The sequence below is a fragment of the Sinocyclocheilus anshuiensis genome, unplaced genomic scaffold (assembly GCF_001515605.1).
Source record: "Sinocyclocheilus anshuiensis isolate Anshui unplaced genomic scaffold, SAMN03320099.WGS_v1.1 scaffold1154, whole genome shotgun sequence".
Taxonomy (NCBI): domain Eukaryota; kingdom Metazoa; phylum Chordata; class Actinopteri; order Cypriniformes; family Cyprinidae; genus Sinocyclocheilus; species Sinocyclocheilus anshuiensis.
In genome coordinates, this window is record NW_015542345.1 from 2,176,228 (window position 1) to 2,197,550 (window position 21,323).

Sequence of the window (21,323 nt, forward strand, 5' to 3'; positions counted from 1 at the left end):
TAAGAAAACAAATACGGGTTTTTATGGTAATCACATCTAATTTTCTTATTTGTTTGTTTCTCTTGCAGAACACACCTCTCCTCTTCAGCATACAGGCTTAAAAACGTGTCTAATTAATGCTTGCACATGGATACGGACAAAAACGCTCACCACGAGCACAAAACGAGAAGGGGGAAGCTCGAAGCCGCCTTTGCTAATGAGGGGTGACAAGATGTTTATGTAACCCTAAAGCCCTCCAATCCAGACGAAATTAAAGACCCGGACAGCCTGACCCAGGCCCCTCAGTCCTAGTGCCCTGTCCCAGGGGGCCCGGTCCACTAACAGGGAGCTGGAGTGAGTACTTTCACAGCTCCCCCTGATGGAGGTCCAGGGCTGCTAATCCAAAGTGACAGGCGGGGCGGGGGTAGGACGTCCCAACAGCAGGGAGGAACCCCAGAATGAAGAAAGCACAGGTTAAAGCAGGGCACTGCCGAGTGAAAACATATGGGGAGCAATCTTTCTATAAAAATGTATATAAAAGCAATAGTAATTCATTATGTAAAAGGTACTAAAGAAGCCATATACTCAGCTATTATCATGGGACAGCTTAATTATTATACTTGTTTCTGTAACTATATATTTGTACTGTACATATTTTTATTTTCTATTGATTCTTATATATAATTCTGTCTGTAGCTGTGATTTCAGTTTACACAGAAGATCAATAACTAACAACTGTATGCTATCCTTGCTTAGACTCTAGCAAAAACACCATGTTTAATTCTAAGATCAGAGAGAGGGAGAATTATCATGCTAACCTACTGTTTTTGGTTAAAGAAACCTCAAATAGGTCATATAATAAGAAATCACATTCATCTTCTAAGATAAAATTGCCTGATGTTCTATGAAAATATATTGTAATTTTCACAGCCTAAAACTTCCTTGTCAGTACAAACACAACATTTACTGTATTGACAGCGCAAAGCTAAAATCGCATAACATGACCACCCATATTTATACATTAATGACTAATAGGTGATCAGAAATCTAGTCCACCCAGTATGTAAGCACCAAAGTACACCACCCAGGGCTGTTACTCCTTTTGCAAGCAATAAGAATGTTTCTCAAAATCACTGCAATAAATGTTTATAAATGTATCTCTATAGAAGAAAAAGCCTAAAATGACTGAATGAAAATAATGGGGTTGAATTAAATGAAAAATACAATTACTGAAATATTTAACAAAGACTTTTAAGTTTTAATTGCAGCCCCAGTATGATTTTATGAGCAGTAATGTAACATAAATGTAAGGTTTGGGTAAAATGGTACAAATTCTCGGCAGTTCTCCAAGAATATGTGGACCCATAAAGCTTGGGGAAAAAGTTGGCTTTCGTTTCAAAGATGCTTTTCAGCTGACTCAGTTGAACCAAATCTAACAATCCTTCTGATTTCAGCCGATCAGTCATTTCTTGTTCAAAGACAGTGAAAGCCTCATCATTCAGTTCTCATGGCAGTTTCACATACGTTCACAAGTCCCCTAAATGTCTCAAGTGCACTAAGTGTAACTGCTGAGAGACTGAATGTAAAGTTGAAGTCTTTACAGGATCCCCCTGTCAGTTTATGAGAGCGAGTCTGAATCCGCCCTTGACCTCTAAGACCTGCTGTGCACATGCATGTTTTCTAACTCGAGTTTCAGTGACAATATTTAGCATGTTGTCTCTCTTCCCACATGCTTTTTGCACAACAGATTGGATAAAACCTCCCCTTAGTGATGCAAATGTTGAAAAATTGTTGCATTTTGATGTTAGCGATATGTCACAACCAATTAAAAAACTGTCAAACACTAGAACAAGGAGCTTTACTAGGCTAAAGCGGGGATGGGTTTGATGATCTGTCTGTAGCCAGCAGGGATGAGGAACATAAAATAATGGCTGTCTCTGTTTGAGCCCCTAAGAGCTCCCAGTACCGATCTGGCACGATCAACTGCACATTTCATACAGACACTTAAAGTACAAATCAATGCTGCAGCCCCTCTGAAATAATTGGAACACAGTAATCTAAATCACAATGGCATGAGTGGGAAAAAAAAAAGCAGTCTTCTGTTGCCTTTGCAATGGCAGCGGCTGATTGTAAGATGTCTCCCAGCCATGGCCACTGCTTCAGGACTGGGGGAAAAACGGGTTGTCTAATCAGTAGCAAGAAGCTGTTTTTCATTAAAAGTCATCATTGGCTGGAGAGATCTCCTAGGCTCCGGATACTCTGTCCCACTATGGTTTGGGTCCGATTCAACATGCATCACGTTGAGTTTTTGGGAATTATGTCTAATCTCATGGTGACATGGTGGGATGTGAGCCAAAGAGTGTAATCAGGAGGTAACAAAGTGAGTTACACAGTATTCTGTTTAACTCTCTATTGCACAGTGTGTTTAGAATAGCTGGCCGCCTAATAATATGAGCGTAAATAAACTATGAAAACATTAGGATAGTTATGTGGTAGATATGAAATTTTCTAAAATAACTAGTCAGTGATTTACCTAACTTAAAGAAGCCCTAAATAATTAGGCTGGTTTCAGATTCAACCTACTCTGATCAGACAAGTTTCTTAAGAATGAATAAACTTGAAATTAGAAACTTTAAAACTTGACTCTCTGTCTAAAAAATGCAATGCAATGCAACAAAAAAAATGCAAAATAAAGTTAAACAGTTAAACCATGGCACACTTAAACTACAGCTAAAAATCAAAAAGAGAGAATTTTTAAAAATAAAAATAAATTAAATTAAAATTCATGATCAGCTATTATGTTCAAACAGGTTAACAAAAAAGAACAGGTGAATTTGAAAGAGTTATGGAATATGAACATCCAATATGACAAATTTCTGTTGTACCAAAGCAACCACCTGGTTACAAAAAATAAAAAAATAAAAAATAAATAAATTACTGAAGGTGTGATCTTACCAGCCTGGTTAGTAGTGATGTTGACTGATGCATATTGGGGTGAATAAGGGCTCTGGTCTGATACTCCATTGACAGCCTGGACTTCAAACGTGTACTGGGTGTGGGCCAGCAGGTCACTTATGAAGACCCGGGCGTCTGTGAGTCCCAGCTGGCGTGGAACGAACTGAACATTGTCCCCACAACGCGTGCAGCCCCCTCTGCCACCTCCGCAGCTCTTGCAGATGATGTTGTAGACAACGTCATCACGACCACCAGTTTCCCGTGGAGGATTCCACTCCAGCATCAGCGACGTCTCGTTCACACTGGAGATGACGTTTTGAGGAGCCGAGGACACAGCTAGAAAAACAAACAAACAATATGTACAAATTAATTTTTTTGCGACTTAAAAGCTACTTCAGTTTTTTTTTTATATATATTTGTTATTTATAGTATTTGTTTAACATATAAATACATTCATTCAATTAAATTTATTTATTTGATGTTTTTATTATTATTTGGAATATGCGATTTACATTTTTTTTAACTAAGTTTATTTTTAATTCAAATGAACTACAAAAAAATCCAAACCTGAAATCCTGCTTTTACTAAATAAACAAACAAACAAATAAATAAAAATTCACACTTTCATTGAGATGATATTGGAGTGATACATAAATGAAGGTAAGAAAAGGATGGAAATGTTAGTCAGATTTGAACCCCCAACACAGCCCAAATGAATCAGAACTACCACTAAGCCACGGCTCCGTCAACTTCGGAGGGGACTAAATAATACAGTGAAACTGTATTTTGGAAATGCACACAGTACATGTCTATTTTCTTGTGTATTTCCATCATGCTAATTGAAATTACGATAACATCGCACAAATCATAGGCTTATTTGCGTCTAGTGAAACTATGTCCACGCTGTTCCTGTGTTTGTAAACATCATTTGCGTTTGCTCATGCACACGCACAGCGCGTTTGAAGGAGAGTAAGAGCACACCAAACAAACGCACCTCCAAGATCTCCTTCTGACTGACAGCCCAACTAAAGCTAACAATACCCTGTGTTTATCTTCAGCCGGCATGTGCTCCCAATTATTCTGGGTACTCCTCTAGGGGCATATGAGGTAATCAAGAAACAACTCACTGCCTTTTGCCCTTTTTAAAAAGCCAAAAAAATGCAAGGCTCCAATTGATTACTTTTTACAATCATGAGCCATTAAGACGAACCTCTGTCTTGAAACTACAGCTTTGTCCCACGCAAAACTGTTTCTAAACATCCCACTCCCAGGTTAGTGGGCGGTAAAGGCTGCTGTTTCCTCTCTTTAATCAAGCCAAGGCCCACTGAGCTTCAACTCTGAGACACGATGCTGCTCTCTTATGCACAACAGCTGCTCTCCTCCTAGGGCCAAGCTTTTGCAAATGGCTTTTGTAAAAAAAAAAAGCTGTCTCGTTCTTCTCTTTCTTTCTCCTTCTTCTCTGCCCCCACCTTGCCTATTTCAGGGGGAGACAAAAACATGCCGCTCATGACAGCGTAAGGAGCTGCCTGCCCTCTCTCTTCGTCTTCATGGTCTTATCTGTTTCAATAATAGTGCCACAGGTCTGTTTTTCCCTGCCTGATCTGAAGTCAGTGAGAATAAACAGAAAAGGCTTCTGTTTGCAAGCGATGGAAAAAGAGGTGTGTTGTTGACTATGCTGTAGGGATAATGACAATGAAAATGAGCCAGAGAGGTTAGGCAATAATCACATTTTCCTAACTTTCACTCGTGAAGAATTGGTGTGTTTTGTCTATTTAAGGGAATCATGTTGTACAGATTTTTCACTGAATTCATGTGCAGATAGCAAAATATTTAATTAAATGCTGCAGTCATCATGTTTTCAACTTACAGAAATTGTTTTGTCATTTTTTTTAAATATTGAGTGTAAATGTATTTATAATTACATTATTTAAATCTATTCAACTTGTGATTCATTTAAACTTGTTTGTCCTAGAAAAAAAACATTTTATCACCTTTTATAAGACATTTTATCTAAAATTTGTGCAAAATACATATTAAAAGATTAAAAAAAAAAAAAACTTTTAAAATGATTTTTTCTATTACATTTTACCTTTTTATGCCAATAAAATTAGTTATTATTATTAATAAACAATTGTTATTATTAAATATATTCAACTTGGGATTCATTTAAACTTGTTTGTGCTAGACATTTTTTTTTATCACATTTTATAAGACATTTTATCTAAAATTTGTGCAAGATACATATTAAAAGATTTTTTAAAAATACTTTTAAAATGCAATATTTTTTTCTATTACATTTTATTTTTTCATGCCAATAAAATTTATTATTATTATTATTATTAATAAATGATTATTATTGATTAAATTACAGGTATGAGTCACATTGAGAGTTTGGAAAATATAGTCTGAAAGTAGGTTTTCCATGTATTAGTCACGCACTTGTACAGGGCATCTCTAAGGGGTCTGAGTCTGTGCGGTAATATCCATTTCGGCATACGCAGTTGGTGGCTCCATTGTTGGTTGTGCGGCTGTTGATTGGACACTGCAAGCATTTCTCGTCACCTTGTGCTGTCTTGAAGAAACCTGAAGGGCATGCTGAAACAAAGATAGAGAAAGTGATGAGAAAAGACAAAGAGAAGACAGTGACCTTTTCAATATTATATGATTTCCAAGGGTCCGGAGCATACCGAGGAAATGATGGGCCACTGGAGTCAATCTGAAACACACTTTTAAAGCATTTCACACATGTAAAGAGAAGCAGTATAGTCAGGTAAACATAGCATGTTCAGTATATAGGACTGAATAATTCAAACTCTGTGCTCTTGCATGACACGCTAAGCACATTCCACTTCCTGTTATCTGCTCATGGATGTTCTCGCTTTTATAATTAATAGGTACATAACTAAGTAAAGGAGGCAGTAAAAAGATGGGAGGAGGGGAGGAGAACAAGGCCAGAAACAGTCTACGCAAGTACAAATACACAGATGCGTGTATGTTTCATGTCTTATTGACCGTGACTCATCCTTTCTTCTTTCCTTTTGCTGAATCTTGTACTTTTCACCTGTGACACCCTCCATTTCTGTTGGTGCTGGAATCCCTCCCAGAATTCAATGCACCTGCAGAGTGTCAAGTGCTGTTTTTTAATCTGTTCTGGCCAGAATAGCTGTGTAAGAGAGCTCCCAGAACTGTTAAGGTAATTGTCTTATAATCAACATGTAATGGCATTTACAACTATACATTTTGAGTGAAAGAGAAAATGTAGGGCAGAACTGGATTGTATCCATAGGGAATTGATTGCATTGTAAAAAGCAGGTCTCCAAAGCAAAAATGAAGCCAAAACTGACTGCAAGTTTGAGGTGGATTGCATGCACTTTTGAAAAAGCTTTTGGACTGAGGAGGTCAAGTTCACCCTTGAGAGCATCTCAATGTAATGGCAACATTTCTTATTTCCTGCTATTGATGTTAACCTTTATTACGTTAACCAAGCGTTAAAGTGACTCACTATGTCTTTGTATTGCATTCATCCAAGTGGATATTCATTAAATTATCTCTTTTATGTTCAGCAGAAGTCAGTCATATGGGTTTCGTTTCGTTTTCAGGTGAACTATCCCTTTAAGACCAGGAATGTGTATTAAGAAGATAAACAGGGTCAATTTTGATTTCATGTTGACTATTTTTATGTTTGGTGTTTTAATCGCAGTTGCTCCATAGAGCAGGAGTGTATTTTCATGTGCACATGCACAATTTTTCATGTTGTACTTCTCCATACCAAACAAACAAAGCACTTCCCAACGAGTGGGAAAACTGACAAGCACTTGGCCGGGATAAACAGCACATTTCTGTGGAGTATTTCCCTCTACACTAACCCAACCCTGAGTGCAAGAGAAAAAGACATCAGCCAGCGACGTCCCACATCCACACACATCTGGAAAGGGATTCTGTCTCAGATCGCCAAGTTTGAAAAACCCCGTCACCCCATTCCTAATGGGCGGCAAACGATTTCAACACACCTTCAATATCTGAACCATTTTAGGGGAGCTAAAAAGCAATAAAGCGCAGACGCTTCGGCCTCCATAGTCTAAGCTGGCAATCACGGCAAGGATTTGCGCAGCAGACCGGCCAAGGAAAATGTCTGTCGACGGGTTTATTTGGAGAAAGCAACTTCAGTCAGGGTTCAGCCGTGCTCTTAAACACGCACAAATAAGCCGGACTGTATATCCGCTGAGGCGGTGAGATCCCATTCTTACAGCTCAATTACAGGGGGCAGAGGTTAACTAGTGCCCAGTGGCCATTAAATAGGGGTGTGTTATTTCAGTGAAATGTTTCAGACAGAAAGGCTGCTATTCCCCATTTCCTCTCACCCCGGACCATCTCCCTCGATCCCATTTCAACACCCTGGCAAACCACAGGACAGGCTCAACATCCAGGAACACTTTAGACTGCCATACATGGACACACAAATACACGTTTTTACATTCCTTCTTTGCACTCAACACATCCACACTCTTTTTCTTATTCCAAAAACACCCATGCGCTTTCTCCCTCTTAAGAGTTTAAGCAAACTTAGTCTTTCCCAAATCCAGCTGACAGGTTTCTGTAAGCCTCTAGCAGGAAACCGACAGCCCAGTTCCCCAACACATACACATAAAGTACAATCATGGCTAAATATTCCAGAATCCCAAGCGAACAAGAGCATAATAAACGTTTAGAAATGGACTGGTGGAAAAAATGCACAATGTGAAAACGATAGAGCACCTCGGTTTAATATTAGATTTGACATGTTTTTCTTTTCAAATGATTTATGGCAAAACTAGCCATGTGTCAAGTGAAATATGAGGCTCGTGTTTTCGGAGAAAGTGTCACTGGAGTCACAGAGACAAGCACAACTGCAAAGCTTCAGGATTTAGGATGAAACTCAGAGAGAAAGGTAATCAAAAACAGCAATGGAAAACAGGCTGGACCCAAATAGACTGAGATCAAAGAGAGAGAAAACAGGAAGAGAGGGAAAACTGTTGCAAGAAAGTGCTTAAAATAAATCAGCTTTTGTCCTATTAATTTATTCAAAATACAATAAAAATGCAATTCATATATAACAATGACATGAATACATCTCTTTTATGATGAGCATGTTTTAAATTTCTGAATGAATTCATTTTAATATATTACTGAGGGGCATAAGGTAAAAAAACGTCAGGGTGATACTGATATTAAAATCTTTAAACCGTCAAATGAAAAAGTGTTAATGCGTAATCATATTATTACTTTAAAAAAAAAAAACATATCTATTCTAACAAAATTGCTTCACAGCGTATTAATATTTAGAAAAAAAAACACTAGTTAGCAAAATAAAAATCCTGTGAATCGACCAACAGAGTCGCGTGGTCCAACCAACTTGCAGAAAAAAGCTAAATATAAAATATCATAAAGAGGACCCCTGTAGACCATCATGACTATGTGCAAAGGTCAATAAGTATCTCAAAATGTCAGATAATATGACCTTTAATGAAATGGTTAGTTCAGGTTGCACAATATCATGTGGTGTGACTCCCCACAAACTTCATGTTATGATCTAATAATTCATAATATTTGTTAAAATACAGAAACATGAGGGGGGGTAATCAAGACCTTTTTTGAAAATGGTATTTAAAAAAAAAACTAACATGTATACAAAGAATACATTTTTAAGAAATTATCACTTTCATTTTAAACAAGATTTTTTAAAAGATTTCTCTTTTATCATCATTGACCTTAACAGTTCTCTTAACACCTGATCTCGTAGATTGACGTGCCCTAACTAGTGTTGAAAGGAAAATTGCGCACCTTCCCTACAAAAAAATAATATCAGCCGTGCTGAAGATGTGGGGACTGTGCTAAACATGGCTGTTGAAGCATACAACTCAGCTCGCAGAGGCCTGTGCGGAGGAATGCATTTTGAGGATGAAGAAAAACAGTGTCAGCTGTAGCCCCAGGGACGATAGAAAGCCTGATTAAAGAGCATCAGTGCTTTGATACAGCTCACATCCAGATTAGAAACTGTCGCATTGTTTGATCACAATGTTTCTCCTGCAAGCTCGGCATGGAAAAAAAATACAGCTGCTTTGTTTTTTTGTGCAAAATTGAAATCTGTTTGTATAGAAAATAACAAATAAGGACACTTTCGAGACACGCTGGACCCTTTGGTCTCTTTTTGACGGGAGTGATTAATCTGGTTCTATAATGAGTAAGAGATGAAGTCATTTCGAAAAACATCTCTTGCTGAAACAATCAGCTTATTTACAGCATTCATTTACAACAGCCGGTTCATGCTGGTCTACCTGACCAGTATGTTTTTAAGCTGGTTGAATAAAGCCCCATTCACACCAAGAATGATAAATATAAAGATAACGATATTAGCGTCCACACCAGCGAACGATATCATCTGTTAATTCTCAGTGCATGCTCGTCTGCCGCTTTAAATTCTCGAGCTCGTTATAGCAGGATGGATTATGATTGGGTGTCAATGTTTTTATTGTTCATCAGTTGGAAAAAAATCGTTCTGAAAATGATTCCAACGATATTGTTTCTCTGTGCCTTTATCGTTATAGCTATAGTGTGGATTCTGCTGTTCTTTAATATTGAGAATTATTTTTTTTAACTATATCTTTATTATCTTTATAGTAATCGTACTTGGTGTGAACGGGCCTTACGACAGTCTTGAGCTAAAAAAGAAAACTGGTGGTGACACCAGCACCGTAGTAACTTATGCCAGTGACCAGATACAGGTGCTTCTTCAAAATTGGGCACTTTTATGTCATTTCCCCCACACCAAACAATTTTGCCCCTAATATTTTTTATAGCTTTTTTACAACTATAAATTTAGCTTTAGCAAGACAAATAAGTTGCCTATTTTACTCCAAATATGCTACAAATGTAATTATCACCACCATTATTTACATCACACAGTAAGATGTGGTGGAAAAAGATGCTAGAGGGAATTACACTGATGTTCAAAATTATGGGATTGATAAGATGTTTTGTTGCTGTTTTTAAAATGATTCTCTTATGCTAAAATAGAGTAAAACAGTAATATTGTGAAAAATTATTACCATTTTAAATATATTTTTGTCTATTTTAATTCATTTAAACAATTGAATTTATTAATTTCAGAAAAAAAAACTATTCTCCTGTGATGCATGTATATCCTCTGTTAGACATTGTAAGCTAACAAATTAAATAAACTACCAAGTTTATTTTATAAAAGTCACAAGGCTCAAAAGTGCCAATAGTTAAAAAAACACCCATAAACTGTCAATCTAATCCAGATCACATCAAAGAGGTCCAAGTCCCGCCGTCGAGAACTTAGTTGTCGCATTTCGGTGAGAAGCAGAGAACGCAAACTGCCTGGCGCTCTTTCAAACATCACCTTGCTTGTGTTAATTGCCTCTAATAACACGTGCAGACCGAGGAAAAGGTAGCAGTGGCATAATGGCAGGCTTAGTGGGCTGTGTGAGTGAAATCCCGTTGTGAATGTGTGCTCGGGTGCCAGAACGCTAGTCATGTTTTATTACAGGTAATTCGCTGGTGATTTCAAAGATTGCCAGAGCGTTTTCATCCAGCCTGATTTACGTAGGTGCTAAAGAAAGAGGCGTACACGCAGATGGCTGCATGTGTGCTGGGCCGTTTGGTAGCAGGGCAGGAATGTGTGTGTACATGTACCGGCGGAGCTGGCTCCTCCAGCTGCATCCACTTCAGGAGCCAGCAGTGCAAACAACGGCGAAGCCTCTCGGGGAGGATGTTTCCATCATGGCCGACTGGGCGTTGCGCGGGATTCTCTACAGACGCTGCTGGCTGTACACGCTGTCTAATCCAGAGAGTCACAGACATTTAGGAAAAACACACAGAACCTGGTCACTCACGTGCCTATGTAATGAACATTTGTGTACCCTACCCATACACTGAGTCATATGTCCTTCGTTCCCCACCAGAACAAAAAGGCCTCTTTGTCTGGGGTGACTGTAGGAGTGACAAACTCCCCTCCCTTTTTATGCTGCCTGTCTATTCAGCCACTCAATAGCTGGCTTGAAGTAATACATTTAATGAAAGCTACATTAAAGAGAGAGACCTGGGACACAGGGGTGAGTGTGTGTGTGTGTGTGTGTGTGTGTGCGTGCGTGTTTTTGTGACAAATGAGGACATAAATTTGTATAATGACAAAGGTATGACATAGGTATTACAAGGAGAAGGTGACTTTTCAGGACATTACCCCATGTCCCCACTTTTCAAAACGCTTATAAATCACACAGAATGGAGTGTATTGAAAATCTGAAATAGCACAAAGTTTCCTGTGAGGGGTAGGTTTAGGGGTAGGGTTGGTGTAGGGCAATAGAATATACGGTCTGTACAGTATAAAAACCATTACGCCTATGGGATGTCCCCACTTTTCACAAAAACAAACCTGTGTGTGTGTGTGTGTGTGTGTGTGTGTGTGTGTGTGTGTGTGTGTGAGAGGGCCTGTGTGTGTATGTGAAGAGAGATGCATGGAAAAGAAAAACAGAAAAGTGAAGAACCAAGGGATGCTCGGTTTTGTTTGCACAGCAAAAAATGTGCTGAAAGCAGGGAAATGGGGCAGAGTCTGAGGGGTTTTCTGTATGGATGGTGGAAGTCCTATTGTGACCAGGGGGAGCAGTGTGTGAAACAGATGGGTTGTGTGTTTGTTACACATCATCTAACTGTGCTTTAGAACAGCTTTATATATAATCAAACCTTGAAATGCGTTTCAAACTCTTAGTGCTTAGAAACCTGCTTCTCTCAATGTATTTAAATAATAATAATAATAATAATGTGGCATTAAGAGCAATATGTGTTTGATAGTGTATACATTTTTTTAATTTATCCAGTATCAATGATGCAAATATTTAAGTGTGCATGCTCATTTCCTCTATTTTTCAAGTTAGATTAGCTTTTCTGTCATCTAATTTTCATACTGTTTATTATAAAGTTTTAACTTTCATACTGTATATTTCTTCTTGCATTTCCCTAATGAAAAATAAATACTAAAATGTACGAAATACATTTATTTCATGCTAAGTATACTACAAATACATTTACATATTTATGTAAAAATACCCTGCAGTTGTAATTTTATTATACTAAACTGGTATACTTAAAGTCTGCTATATTGGAACAACTAATTTTGTACTTAATGCACTTTAATTGCGCGGAAGTAGTGCTGCAGTCCAACTAAAGATATACTGAAGTATATTTGATTGTGCTAAAGTGGAGCTATTGCAAATATACTTAAGGTACAATTTAAATATCTTGCTTGATATTATTCAAATATTGTACAATACTCATCAATAAGTGATATTAAAGCGCATTTTAGGCTTAATATTAAGAAATGTGCATTGTGCACAAGTGATACTCCAAATAAAGTTTAATTATAATTTTTTATCATTAAGTCTTGAGTGATATGTCAGTAAATATGTTAAAATATTTGAACTATACTTAGTATGAAATAAATATTACTTTTTCCACTAGGGTTAAAACAATTGATTTAAATTGAAAACAAAAGCGTGTCAAATTTTAGTATCGTTGATTTATTGGCTATTTATCGTCTATTACATGAAAACAAGTTTCAGCTTATAGTATTGGCCAAATTTTTAATACTGTACATCCCCAGCAACATTAGTCATTGTTCTTTAAAGATATTGTGGATATTCAACAATATGCAATGTCCAAATCATGCAATAATATTAAATGTAAGTGCAGACAGTAATTTGCCTCCTAATATAGTTGGATGCTAGTAGAAATCACCAACAATTAACAACAAACAGTTCTGGAATTATACTACTTTTACTAGTAGCTTAGAACATGATCAAAATATTTTATATTTGAACATCCACAAATGATGTGTAATATAAACATGCAAGAGTGGTCTTTTGAATTCTGCTTTAAGATTTAAGTAATTACATGGCCGCACAGGCCTAGTGATGAACTACACACTAAAATGTAATAAAAAGTTCAGCATTCACCATCTCCTCAAGAGTGAGAGAGAGAGTTAGAGAATGAGCTCAGTTTGGAAAAGCATCAGTGGGTCTCAGAATTCAATTAAGGCTCAAGCCTGACCAGCTAATTCAATCAAGACTGTGTGAAAGCAATTAGACAACTGGCATTCGGCTCACCCCACCACACGGGCATAAATTACAAATTTATTTCCCTCTCTAGGCCTTCTTGTCTGATGCAATTAACATGCCAGGAACATGTTTGCCCAGCCTGTTAGTGAGGGACCAGGCCGTGGTCCTGGGAATAAAGGACAGCATCAATGATCTTCTCAAGGTCTCTCAATGTCAACTCTGACTCTGTCAGCTCCATCAGTCATAGTAACTGGTAACACAAAAAAGGTTGGCTTAGACATAGGTTAAGCAGTGCCATATGCTAGGTTGTCTTACCACTGCAAGGACAGAGTAGACACAATATTTAATTTGACAAGAACAAAATTGGTTACAGCCCATTCAGTAAGTTTTTTTCAATTTATCATGGATAAAAAAACTGTGGAATATTATGAATAAATATGTGTTATGGAATATTAGATATGACCTAAGGCTTATGTTGAAAAGACTGCTACTTCTATCCATCACAACCAGGTTTTCTTTTACACCCAATTGCATTGCTGATCTATTCTGACTGAAAGACTGCTGCAGAATTTCAATCAATTTATGTGTTAGCTATCGAAAATGAAAAGCCTTTTGACATAGACACAATGTGACATATTTGTATCTGAATAAGCATACTTTCCTGCTAAACATTAATGAAACCATAGACAAACAATAAAGGAATTAAGTTCTCTGAAGTGTGCAAACAATGGATACTTTGCTATCCCATGAGACCACAGGAGCTGAGGAAACTTCAAGATTAAAAAAACGGAAGGAAAAAAAAACCCTTCATGTATCTGGATATATAAACACATACCTGTGACTCATAAACCCGAGCTCATAGCTTTGTGAGACTTTCAGAAGTTTGAATGCTGTAATTTGTGTGAAATTTTGACATGCACGTGCAAACTTCTCATCAGAAATTAGGGGATACATCCCAGTGTGTGTGTCCATCTCAGCCCCTCTGCAGTTGTTAGAGCTGTCTTCAGACAGGATCTGTAGCCCAAATCCGCCCAGCAGGCGCCGCCACCACAAATTAAGAGCACCGGTGGAGTGTGGAGAGAGATTACAGGGAAATGTGTGTGGCACCTGGGAAAAGAGTTCTGTGGAGCGGCTGCAACAGCTGGAATGTGCATACGAGTGCATGTATGTGTGTGCGGGCCTATGTATGCATTCGTCAAACATGCATGCCTCACATTTTAGATCGATGCGTGGTCCCCACATGTTGCAGTCAATAAACACGTCCAGAGAGGGAAGGGAAAAAATGCAAAAACCTATTACAGCTCAAAAGGAAGTCATCCCCCAAGATCTTCAGATGGCTGAAGTGAGAAAATGTGTGTTGTAATTAGAATAGATCAGAACAGACAACCTACTGTACTGTGTGTGGGTTTGTCCATTTTTCAGTCATTCTACAGAATGGATGCCCACAAAGACATATGTTTAAAAAACTAATAATCAACAGCTGTTGCCAATGCTCTATGCATTTGCAAAAAAATCTAGAAACTATTTCTCTGTAAGAGAATAGATATATAGGTATTTATACAGTATAGTGCAGTACAGTATGCACATAAGTGTATAAGGCATAATATAAGTAAATTAAATTATAAAAAAATAAAATAATTTAAAAACTCAATAAAAAAATTTAATTAATTCATTTAGTTTTAAATGGTGCAATTTATTAGCAAACATTATATAAAAATTTATTTTAATAATCATTTTCTCAAACTGTAAAAGACACCAGTTTGCAGAATGATGTTCTAAACATAGATCCATATAAAAGGTTGGCCACAGAAAGGTCTGTTTAGTAGGTAAAAGGACAAAGAGGGCAGGAGGACACAGCAGAAACACTGCCTCAGCTGCGTTATAGGCCTTTACCGTAATGACAGAGAGAAACAGGACATCTGATAATGGCCGGCTCTCTTAGCTCCTTTGTTTGTTGTCCATAATTTGAAAAAATGGCAATGGGCAAATTAGTATTTTAGAGAGGAAGATGGATTCTGGCAATCATCAGATCACAAACATCCATACGCTGTAAAAAGGAAAACCCACTGAAATGGATTTCTAAAGCTATATCTGTAGCACAATTTCCTCCCCATCTTCAGCAGCCTGAATTACAGGAATCTGAAAAGGCTGCTAAGAAACAGACAGACAAGGATCATTTTGTGCAGGCGGATTGCCTGACAGAGGTCACAGGAAAGGTGTCACACTGCCACACACATTTTGTATCTCTCCTTCTCTGGAGTCTGTTGCAGAAGATTGGGGAGGGGAAGAGCTCAGCAGTCACATTTATCTCCATTAAAGATGGATTGTCGATCACAGCAAGCTGTCCAGTGAGACAGAGATCAGTAAAGATGTCCTGTAGGAAATCTTGGGTGAGTCACAGAGCAGTCAGATGGGGGGTCACAAAAGGAAGCCCAACAGACACACACACATACATGCAGAGCGCTGGAAAATGCTGAACTCGGGTCATTCATAAGTTCTTAACATCAACCAGACCCTTGGCTAATTTAATTATGTTTTCAGTTACTGAAAATGTAGTACACTCTAGGGCTGTCAAAAAAAAAACTTCGAATTTTTAATATTCGTCGAATTTAAAATAAAAATCCACATTCGATTGCAAAAAAGTTGCATTTGAATATTAGATGTGCGTCAAGCAACCTTATCAGTGGCACACAAGATGCGACGATGAGGTAGGTGTTATTGCATTTGAATGCTTTTGTTAGCCTATCCAGTTGAACACACTAGATGCGGCGCTGCTACGTTGTTCATTCAAAATATTGTGGAAAAAGAGAACATCAATGCAGAGATGATGTTGTTTACGTCAAAACTGAAACCAAGCCATTCACAGAGAACGCATATTTATCGCATTTTCTAGAGGGAAATCGATCACCGTTGCACTCGCATCTCGCACAAAAGAGCCGCATGTTTAGAATGCCATGTAAAATTAATGCAAGTTCTTTGAAAAAACATATCTCGAGACTTTATGGTGGGGTTTTTTCTCCATCCCACGCCACACACATTTTGTATCTCTCCTTCTCTGGAGTCTGTTGCAGAAGATTGGGGAGGGGAAGAGCTCAGCAGTCACATTTATCTCCATTAAAGATGGATTGTCGATCACAGCAAGCTGTCCAGTGAGACAGAGATCAGTAAAGATGTCCTGTAGGAAATCTTGGGTGAGTCACAGAGCAGTCAGATGGGGGGTCACAAAAGGAAGCCCAACAGACACACACACATACATGCAGAGCGCTGGAAAATGCTGAACTCGGGTCATTCATAAGTTCTTAACATCAACCAGACCCTTGGCTAATTTAATTATGTTTTCAGTTACTGAAAATGTAGTACACTCTAGGGCTGTCAAAAAAAAAACTTCGAATTTTTAATATTCGTCGAATTTAAAATAAAAATCCACATTCGATTGCAAAAAAGTTGCATTTGAATATTAGATGTGCGTCAAGCAACCTTATCAGTGGCACACAAGATGCGACGATGAGGTAGGTGTTATTGCATTTGAATGCTTTTGTTAGCCTATCCAGTTGAACACACTAGATGCGGCGCTGCTACGTTGTTCATTCAAAATATTGTGGAAAAAGAGAACATCAATGCAGAGATGATGTTGTTTACGTCAAAACTGAAACCAAGCCATTCACAGAGAACGCATATTTATCGCATTTTCTAGAGGGACATCTATCACCGTTGCACTAGCGTCTCACACAAGAGAGACACATGTTTAGAAAGCCATGTAAAATTAATGTAAGCTCAACTTTTAAAAAACATGTCTCGAGACTTTATGGCGTTTTTTTCCCCCCATCCCACTGCATCTCATGTTTTTAAATTAAAAAAGTACTCTTTGTGATTGGTTTTCAGTCCTTTATATTAAACTATACATACATACATACATGATGCTGTTTTGTTTCTAATTGTTTAAGCAACTTAATTATATATGGTTAATAAACATTATTTTAAACATCATGCACTTTTTTCACAGCGTAACGGTGGTGGCCGCCCTAGCATAGAAAACCTTGTTAAAGAATGTTCGGGCGCCAGTCAGGATTAATCCTGACAAAAAAAAATGTATTAACCCAGGATAGCTAGAAAAGGAAACCACCTGTTACAATATTAAATAAAAACAGTCAGAGAAAACTCTGTTCACAAGGGAGATTGATTCCACAATGTCCATGAACAAAGAAAAAAAATAACTTGTCTGAACAATAAGAAACAAAAGAAAAAAATAAGCGGAGGGGAAAAAAACAGTTCAGCACTTTAGTTCGATCCCAGTTTGAAATCCGTGTAGTAATTGCGTCACACAGGTTTGCAAACGTGAAGGAAGCGGAAGAGTGTAGCAGGTCGTCGTCAGACACCAGGACAGGAGGATGAACAGGCAGCTTGTCGTTGGAATATTCCACCAACACAGACGATCTTGAAGCGCCACGCTTATAAAGTTTAGTCAAACTCCACGACGCTCAAACATCACTCACAGGAAGCAATACTCCTACAAGCAGCCGTATTTCTACTCCTCACGGGAATCCATTAACTCCCAACCATGCACCTGCAAACCTTGCACGCAAACTTTCTGATGACGCGTTTTTCTCAGGTACGTCACATCTCCTTTATATCCTCCATCCTTCCGCCGTTAATTGAAAACTCCACCCCAATCACGCAAAGTAAAAGTAAACAATTTCTGTGGCACGGATTTCCCGCATTGCCATAACAGGTAGTCGTGTTATTTTATTGCTTTGAATAAATGTGCATTAGTAATATTTTGCTCGATACACCCTCTTGTGGCCTCAGGAGAGAAGCCAAAAGCTTTTTTTCCCCTAACTGAAATTATGCCTTTTAAATTCGAATATAATTTGAATATTGATAATATTTAAGTACAAAATTCAAATTTAGTTTTTCAGCCATTTTGACAGTCCTACTACACTCGGCTACTTTTAACAAGAAAAAACTTGGATATCACATATACAACAGCCCAAAACTGTGATCATCTTAAAGAAGGTCAAACTAAACAATCAGTGCATAAGGAACCATTCATCGTCTACTGATATGACATAGCTTCACCTGACACACTGATCTGGACAACGGATGCTGCTATTGTGTCTGCAATGTTACGACAATTTGTAACTGGAGTGGGTTCTGTCGTCGCCTGTCTTTTCCTTTCCTCTCGGGAGGGAAAATGAAAGACATGATGACTAAAGTGGTCTCATTTTTCAAGATCTTTGTCCACCTTTGTGGGCCCTTGGTAACAGGTTACGGTAGGCCACGCCCATTGCTGCAAGACGACACAGCTTATTTTTGTCTAACTACTAAAAATACAACTAGCCATTCAACATAATGATGAAGTAGCCCACCGTAGCCGTAGGCACAAAGGCCAAGCCCCTTAATAGGATGATAAACAAGCAGATGAATCACGCTATTTTGGGTCTGAATGTTCATAATAGCTGCATCAACGCGTCAGGACGCTTTATGAGTTTTGACTGCGCCTGTCAGAACCTTGGCCCCAAAACTCCAAACGTGCCCTTTCCTCAAGGACGGGGAAGTTGCCAGGGCAACCACGGCCGTTGCCATGCAGGGCCCTCCCTGGTTGTGCATGCATCCCATGTTCTGGTCAAAAGCGTGAGATGCCTCTTTCAGGAGGGGCGGAAGGAGAAGGGGGAGGGCTCTCCTCGCTGGAAACCAAGGTGTTCACAACAGAATCAAAATGAGATTGGAGGAGGAAGAGATATAGCTCTGAAAAAAAGGAAGCGGTGTGAAGGCAAACAAAGGGAATCCGTCGGGCAGATGGAAATAGGCCTAGTTTGTGATGCTGCTTGGCAAGACCGGAAGAATGAAAGGCGTTTATGAAATTATGCCATCGCAATGCTTTTCACCTTAATGCTTTAAACTCAGCCACATATACATAAATCAATACAAACACAAATAAGTCTTCCGCTAAAAGGACGGCAGTTTGTTCCTTGGGTAAATAATAGCTGCAAAGTGGGGAGTCGGCACTTGATGAGAATCAGAAATGAAAGAGAGAGAGAGTTAAGGAAATTGAGAGAGTCAAAGAGAGAGAGACAGGCACTGAGACAGACAGGAAACGAGAGGGTTCTATTGTTGGCCGGCAGATGCAGTGTCTAATTGACAGAAACTGTCTGTGCAGCGTCCAGTGACAGTGGCGGCCTCAAGGTGGGGTCCGAAATGATGGGCACGCGGCATAAAGGAGCTGTGTGTTCCCTGTCAGAGCGGACAGCAGGAGAGGAAAAGGAGGAGATGGCTGTGGGGCAGAGGATCAAGGGAGAGCAGCTGGTGTCCAATCCTGTTGCGATCCCTTCCTACAGACATGAACGCAGATGCGCGCAGACATACCCACGCACGCAAATTAAAACGGAACGAGTCTAGCAGTGTTCATTCGATTCCCGTCTTGTTTCTTTTGCAAATCCCAGGAGGGTATTTATGTAAGATTATATCATTTCTGACCAAAAGTTTAATGAGCCTTTGGGGAGTCTGACCTATTATCTATTCAATCTGCAAAAACAACAGCTGTATAATGACTCCAGACACACAGAACCCTACGCATAACATATGTACTGTACAATTGTTTTTATATATCAATATCATCTACAGCAAAATTAGAGTCAAAGTCCATTAGTTTAGTTCACTTAGTTTGGTATGGTTGTGGGTAGGTTTGCATAGAAAAATAGCAGAGTGGGTACCAACAGAAAACAATTGTATCATTAAATCTATACTGAAGATGAATAAAATGTTATTAAAATATATTCATACAATTAATTAAAAAACACATACATATACAATTTTTGTACTGCTAAACAATTGTCTAATTCACATAACAATAGAAGTTGGTAAAACGGTCAGTAGAATGAACGACATAAAGAATGCTGGAAAGAACAAAGGAACAATAAATTATAGATAGACAGACAGACAGACAGACAGACAGACAGATAGACAGATAGATAGATAGATAGATAGATAGATAGATAGATAGATAGATAGATAGATAGAACAACAGATAGACAGACAGACAGAAAGACAGATAGATAGACAGACAGACAGAAACCCGCATCAAAGCGTGTCAATATTCAGCGTTTATTGTCTGCTTCCCTAAGGCGTCTACACCTGCATTTTCCTGTACGGGTATTGTTTGTCGGGCGATTCATTTGAAGGGTTTAATGGTGGCCATTTAGGGGTGGAATACATTATAAGTGTCAATCATCAAGGTGATGAGAGGTTGCGCTCCTTAAACGCATATGCTTTATGTGTGTCGCATCAATTAATTACCTAATAAATCATGTGTTTTAGTGAGAGAGAAAAAAACACATGCTGGTGTTGTACGCTCCCCCAAAATGTCTTCCCCCTCACCGCTGTCTGCTTAACCCTGTTACAGAGACTCTGGGGCCGGCTCTGTACTCCCGCATTTGTACCAATCAATGGAGCCTGTTAAAAGCAGACCCTGGGGGTCAGGGAAATTAAGCGGCTCTGCTTGTGTGGAGAAGGGGCCAGACCAGCACGAGGTGCACGGGGGGGATGAGCAGTGCTCCTCTGTTGCTATGGTGACGGGGTGCCAAACTACTATTCGTAGTCTCCTTCGTATTGGCCGACTGGCCCTTTGAGAACAATGGCATCACCATGGCATGGGGAAAGCCATTATATAAATGCTGGGTAGAAGCATGGGTAGAAGAAATTGGGATTTATATATTTAAAAAAAAGATTGCTTTGTCAAGCATAGGGCACAGTTTTTCAAACTTTTTGATGCACAGGCCCCCCAAATATGTTTAACCCCTCTTACTAAAATAAATCTACATCATCATGCCATAAACACACATACAATATAAGTGTGGTGTTATGAATACTTGTTTTACTAAATTAAAAAAGGCATTTAAAAAAACATAATTACAATAAATGTGTAAGATCACGCAAAACATTTACTTAAAAGGATAGTTCATGAAAAATGAAACTTCTGTCATCATTTACTCAGCCTCATGTCATTCCAAACCTGTCGTTCCAAAATATATTAGGTTGTTAATTTACATTAGGGTGAGCAAATGACAGATTTTTCTTTTAAGTTGACTATATATTTTTAAACCTATTCTTAGATGATATACAAAAAAAAAAAAAAAAAAAAAAGATTTTGGCTTTACATCTTAATTGGCAATTTAATAATCAGAATTAGTCTTAATATTCTTAATTATTTCTTTAGAAAAGCTGAATGAAACAATAATCTAAAATCAAATAGTGTTAAATGTGTTTAATATCCAAATTAAC

The 21,323-nt window shown here is 38.4% G+C and overlaps 1 protein-coding gene across 1 annotated transcript in view; it reads right to left on the bottom strand.

Annotated features, from left to right (window-relative positions):
• Positions 1-21,323, bottom strand: part of LOC107691322 (ephrin type-B receptor 2) — a 170,916-nt gene that overhangs the window by 44,485 nt on the left and 105,108 nt on the right. The window contains exons 4-5 of the mRNA XM_016489871.1: positions 5,374-5,529; positions 2,935-3,270 (exon numbers count right to left, since the gene is read on the bottom strand). Of these exons, the coding sequence (XP_016345357.1) occupies positions 2,935-3,270; positions 5,374-5,529 (492 nt within the window). The remainder of the gene's footprint in view (positions 1-2,934; positions 3,271-5,373; positions 5,530-21,323) is intronic.